This window comes from Buceros rhinoceros, unplaced genomic scaffold, assembly GCF_000710305.1.
Source record: "Buceros rhinoceros silvestris isolate BGI_N320 unplaced genomic scaffold, ASM71030v1 scaffold13828, whole genome shotgun sequence".
NCBI classification, from domain to species: Eukaryota; Metazoa; Chordata; class Aves; order Bucerotiformes; family Bucerotidae; genus Buceros; species Buceros rhinoceros.
Window position 1 is genome coordinate 47828 of NW_010425198.1, and position 6347 is coordinate 54174.

Here is a 6347-nt window from a genome sequence, read left to right on the forward strand (position 1 = left end):
AAACAAGGAAAAAACTGGTTAAAGATACTTGCACCTCACAGATTCAGTCTCACCACACACGCTGTGATTCATTCTTAACTCAATCTAATGCCACGTATTTAGTGACATAACTCCAGAGATCTCACACATTTAAGAAAACGTGATGCTTGCTACAGGCTGTAACTTCTTACATTTGACTTGAAAAATGTAATCTGCCTCCCGAATGTACTTCCACTGTAGCTTCTTGTTTGAATCTCGTACACCGTACTCGCCAGCAGCCTTTCATCAGCCAGTAACTTTAGTTCAAGAGGAGTGGGGCAGAGCCACCCCCCTCTCAAAACAGTATTACCCAACCTAATCCACATTACACACAACTTAAACCCCTCTGCTATCCACGGCACTAGTGGTACTTGTAGGTTTAATACTCTGCTGTTGTGAAGGTAACTGGAACTTGTTTAAGGGCTGCTTCCTCAGCGGAGGTTTACAGGTTTAGGACAGGGCACCTGACAGTGAGCCTAGCCTGAGACCACGCGAGCTGTCGACTGGACCACTGAGTACGTGCTTCAAGTCAAAACAAACATCAGCTTTTATCATCTATCATTATTTAAATTGAAATGTCTTTATTTCCAAACTTGAAGAAAGGGCATGCAGATGCGCATATCTATCTCCTAACCAGGTCTCATCGCCCCCTTCTTCCCCCCACCCACAAAAATTCAGGTTTTGGAAGAGTCAGAAAGAGGCAATGTGCTTACCCCCTGATAATGGTTAGATCATCTTTAATTCTAGCACCTGAAGTTATACAAGGGTTTGCTTAATAGTCAAGTTTCCAAGAACTGTTGGACACATTCAGTAAGGTGACAACTGTGCAATACCACTCAGTATTTCAATATCAGGGACCATACTCTTGAATTGTTTAAACACAATCCACAGAACTCAAACAACCATCCACAGTTTAACTAAACAATCAGTTAAAAGTCTTACAGTTTAATAATTCACATACTGGTCAGTCTTTAGTAAGGGATACTGAAATTCATTAAACACAACACTAGATTTTACTCTATGGGTGTGTTGGGCAGGCACGTAATTGGCCATTCTTGGGTATAACTGGAAGAGTAAGGAGAAGTTTACCACAGTTTGGCAAATCCCACATTTTGTCAGTTAAAAGTGAACTGTGAGAATTAAATACTCATCTTTACATATACACAAGTTATGCTGTGAAAGCATATTTGCTTACAAACATATAAAAATACTTGTTAACTAGTTTGATAAGAAAATAATGTATAAAAGTATATAGCAAAAACATTTAATCATCTCTGACAATGGAAAGATCAAATTCATTTTTATATCACATGAAACAAAAACAGCTACAATTTTAGTTTTCCTTAATCCCTTACCCAGAAATACAAAGGAAGACACAATTTGTTTCCAAACAAATGATGTGAAATTTCTGAACAAGCTGAAATGCCTCAATCCAGAACGAGCTCAGGTATTTGGCCGTATCCTAATAGTAGTAGTAATCATCCTGTAGCTGTTCTGGATTCGTAAAATAAATACAGTAGACTGTTTTGGCCACTGAAGTAAAGCCGCAGCATAAATGAGAAATGAAAATGTTTGCTGATAATGAAATTCAGTGTAGGTTTCTTAAGGCTAGCTGAACACTCAAGTCTAATTTAACTGAGGGCAAAAAAAGCCAATCCACCCTGTTTTTAAAAGTATTCCCTATACTTCAGTATAGGTCTTTGTAATAGCTAATGAAATGTCAGAAGTAAAAATAAATTAATTCACAAGAGACAACTGATGCATGACTTCAACACCTTGTCCTACACGGTTTTGTTTCATCTCCTTTGCGAATAAAACTCCACAAGGTGCAAGCTCTTAAGGGAGAGAAGGAAGGAACTGTGGTATTAAAGAAGCAGCCTTAGTGTTTTGTTTTGAAGTCTGCCCCAGGGTGACTGAGTCTTCTTCAAGAACTATTCTGCCAGCTTCTTGGACTAAGGCTATTCTGGTGACCACTTTTAGGACATGCACATGTAAGGCTAGACCAATACCAGAAGTGATGTGAAATGATGGAAAGAAAAAAAAATCTGGCAGTTGATAGCTTGGTTCTTGGGATGCTCAGAAAATAACACAATGGCAGCCTTTCTTGTCTTTTTCTTTCCGTGTTGGCTCTGGTGAAGGAGGGCACTCTTGTTCTTGAAATTTCCTGGAAATGGATAATTCAAATTAAATTCATAGAAACATTATCAGTTCAATAAAAATACTGTATTTAAAGTTACTGGTTTCACACTTTTACAGAGGATGGACTTTTTTAAGAAACAATTTTTTACGGAAGACCAATTTCAGATTTAGTTTATCTGATCAATAAAATCTGAAAGATTATGGTGAAGGAATTCTCTTTCAAATACATACGGCATACACGTAAACATTTTTGCTAATACGCAGGAAAAGTTTATAATGGAGAGCATTGGGCAAAGGCTACAGGTAACAGCAGGCAGAATTTTTCAGCCATTTCCCCCATCTCAATACACTGGCTGCAGGGATCTATTAACGTAGGGACATTAATTGTCTCATCTCAAGTTATCATACCTTATAACTCTGACAAGTTCATGAAAAGCTTGGTCTACATTCAATCTGATTTTTGCTGAGGCTTCCATGTACGTTACTTTCAGCTGCCGTGCTAGCTGCTGACCTTCCTCTTGTGTCACCTGTAACAGATGTCAGTCATTAAATCCCAGGCTCCTGCAGACACGTTCCTACGAGTAGACTCTTTTTCAAAGCAAGTGCTTCAGTCACCATCTGCTGGATTACTAACAGACCTGTGACCACTATTGCTAAATTCACCTTCTCCCTGTCCCAGCTAAACCTAGAGATAACAACCGCAGATTACTACTTTTACAACTGTTGTTCAGCTTCTGAATCTTTATTAATTTTTTAAAAATGTACTTATGACACATCAAAATTTCAATACAGCCAGTTTTAAATGTAGCTTAAATTACAAAAGATCTAAAAATCCACAAAGTCTTCAGGCTATGGAGAGATACTAAAGAAACCCTGTCTACCTCTTGACTCCTTGGGAGATGAAGAGGAAACAGTGAGCGTCATGAAGGCTTGGTATACAAATCAAAGCGATGAAGCAGAGGGCAGGAAGCCAGTGGATCACTGTAGGAAGGAGTCACCGGACAAAACCCAAGGAGATCACTGTGTATTTTCAGATGAAGTAGAGGTGAAGTCAGACAACAGAAAGCCACCCTGAGCAGTGCCAGGCATGCGAGGCTTCAAGGGAAGGTCACCCACAGGGCGGGGAGGAAAGGGAAGCTTTCAGGGATAAAAGGAAGTATGATAGATCTTCCGAGACAATGGCCAGCAGAAGAAATGTCAAAGATTACACTGCTTTCACAGCAAAATGCTAAACCAGCACGTAGAGGCCTGATACGATGAGAACAAAAAAGAGTGGGGTTTTTTATAGTTTAGCTTTGGAAAGACACTCAGGTACTCACTTCGCTTAAGAAGGTACACAGAAAAGGAAATAGAAAAGCATCGTCAGTGTTCACCACAGTGCAAGACACAGAAGAACTTTTCAGCTTGAAAAATATTTTCCTAACAGCTACACACATGGTCTGAGAGCCTTCACGTGTGACACTTACACAAGACCAAGGGCCACGTTGTACTCACACCAGCAGGAACCAGCTAAGCGTTTTCTCGAGTTCAAGAGGAATCCATTTCTACCTCTTTGTGGTCACCCTACAGTGGTGCACCCCACACAGGAACACTGCCAGTTCCTGCCAAAAGCACCATCACTCCTGAAGAGTGCATCTGTCATCCTGACTTTCTGCTCACCAGCTCAACCTCAAGTGCTGCCTGTTCACGCTTACAGTGGGCTACCATAATGGAGTTCACTATCCGCTAATTCTGTTTTGTCCCCATTCCCATACAGAACGTCACTTTGGTACACATAAACTGTGGGTATGAAGCACTGACGATACTCAAACAGACTGACGTGCTGCATCAGATGCTAGTTATCTACAGAGCTCAAAATCAGGCAAGCCATGGGAAGACCTGAAGATACAATCCATCTGTGAGAACATCACTGTACATGGCCATAAAAACCCACCACGTCAAGAAGGTATTGTCACACTTTGATACAAGTTCACCATAGTTAAGAGAAAGCCAAACCAAAATGTCAATGAATTTGGGCAGGCCACCAGGTCTGGTCCCTGTCCCTGTCCCCCCCTGGAACAGGCCCCCTCAGGCCAAGCTGCTTGAGGCAGTGAGCCTGCAAACCCAACGCGCCAGCTGCTGGTTTGCTAGCAGCTACACCGATGCTGATCAAGGACAAGCGTGAGGCTGCCTGCCTGGGATCATCAGCCTTCTTCATCACCTGCCTGTGAATAAACTGGAGTCACACGGACCTCTCTTTAAAATCTTGCTTTAAAGGTATCTAGCAGCACGGGTGATCTTAGCACTAGCTCACTGTATCCGTTCAGTCATGATGCAAAAGGAAAAAGCAGCATGTAATGAAACCCAAGCACTTTCTTGTTGCAACTTGGATTTTCCTTGAAGCCCTGCCATCTGGGGAACAATCAGACTCAACCCAGTTTAAGCTAGCAGTTATCTACAAGAAGTCATACATATCCTGCACTGACAAGTCTACTCCTCCGTCAGTTGTGGTTATTACTAAAACGTCTGGTGCTGTACTGAATTGTCTTACTGCAGAGGCATCCAGCCTTGTTTGAGCTGTACGGGATTAACCTGTTTAAGAGAAAGACTGCTAGGCAGCATTTACTTCAAGGAAAGAACAAAGAAATGGTGCTTCAATTTTGGTTTCACAGTCACAGTCTGTGACTGATTGGGGAATCTGGAAACACTGGTAATTTCTTTCCTTATCATACAGGGACATTCTAAAGATTAATGCTTGCTTGTCCTTTAACAACTCTTTTTTTTCTGTCAGCCTAACCTGTGGATATTGAGGACTCTGCCTACCACACCACAAAGGAGACAGAATTACAAGAAGCCTGCTCAACTCCTTTTAGCTATACAGTTATTACCATAGCAAACTGCTATTTCAAACTTCCTCCTTCAGCTGTCTTCTTCCAAAAACACCTGTGAGTTGACCTATAGTACATTACAGCCACCACTGTTTTAGACTGCACCTTTGGTATGCCCAAAAACGTCATGGAGATCATACTGTTGTCTGTGCCCTTCTGCCATACAACCCAGTTCACGTATTTCATGAGAAACAGTTGCCACCACACGACTTACACATTATTTGCTTCCAACTTTATGGTATGACGATGGCAGTACTCTGCACCGTGTTCAACTAAAATAGGTACTTGCACAAAGGCGTGGTCAGATCCTTGAGACATCCAAAACTTTCATAAACATTTAACTCTTTTGGGCTCCAGGAAGATTTGTGTGTTATTCTATCATTTGCTCATCAAAATACACTCTAAATTACTTTACTTAGCTTTATGCTCTCAGAGGTAGCATGCATTCTCTATTGTTTTCCTTGTTTGCCTCCTGTCTTTCAGAAAAAGGAGGCAGATGCCTAGCACAAGTATTTTTGCTCTAAAAACTCATACCCAGCTTCCTGAATTTCTAAAGATGCCGCTTAAATTCTGAAGCTGAAAAATGTACATTAGTGATTAAGCAAGTTAAGAGAGAAATATGACTCCCTGCAGAACCTGCAGGTAAGTGTGAGGACTGCAGCGTGACACTCCAGCCCGCTGGCCAGGCTTTCAGTGTAGCCAAAGGGAAGCCTGATGCACCAGCAGACTGAAAATGCAAAAATGCAAAGGACTAGCAATTCTCACGTTTCTGCCCGCAGCCTGGGAACACCCCATGCTTGCCACTCACCCCAGCACTTCTACCCACCGTGAGGGAGTACTCTCGCCTTTGCCCCCAGACCTCCCATCAGAGCTGACTGTGCAGCAAGTCTGTAGCCAGAACAGGATGACCTTGTCCGGCTGAAGTCTTTTTCCATATCTGGGGAGACACAGTGGCAGGACTAGTTTTCAGCCAGATCAACAAGCTGGTCCAAGTCACTGACTCGATGCCTGCATTGAGAGTCCCCGTGATGAAGCAGAAACAACCCGCTGATGAAGTTGAGACTCTGGCTGCATTTAACACGCAGCTGATTGATAACATCTAACTGTTGCTGCTGCCAAAAGGCGAGGTCTCACTTTCTTCCCCCCACCCCAACTCCTCCCTGCTCTGCTCTGAGCTTCGTGCTGGCACTCAAATCTTTCTGCAAGCTGATTTAACTCACACAGGTCCCAGAAAGCCATTCCAGCTCATCTGTTTTTCCTCCCCATCTGGAGAGATGATTCAATGCACTAAGTGCTTCAAGAGAGAGCTAGGGCCAGCGAAGG

General features: G+C 42.4%; 1 protein-coding gene across 1 annotated transcript in view; it reads right to left on the bottom strand.

Moving 5' to 3' along the window:
• Positions 1-740: 740 nt before the first annotated feature.
• The window catches only part of RRAS2 (related RAS viral (r-ras) oncogene homolog 2), a gene marked incomplete at its 5' end in the record, with an annotated part of 8087 nt that continues 2480 nt past the window's right edge, over positions 741-6347 (bottom strand). The window contains 2 exons of the mRNA XM_010141054.1: positions 741-2182; positions 2566-2684. Coding sequence (XP_010139356.1) covers positions 2095-2182; positions 2566-2684 — 207 coding nt within the window. The remainder of the gene's footprint in view (positions 2183-2565; positions 2685-6347) is intronic.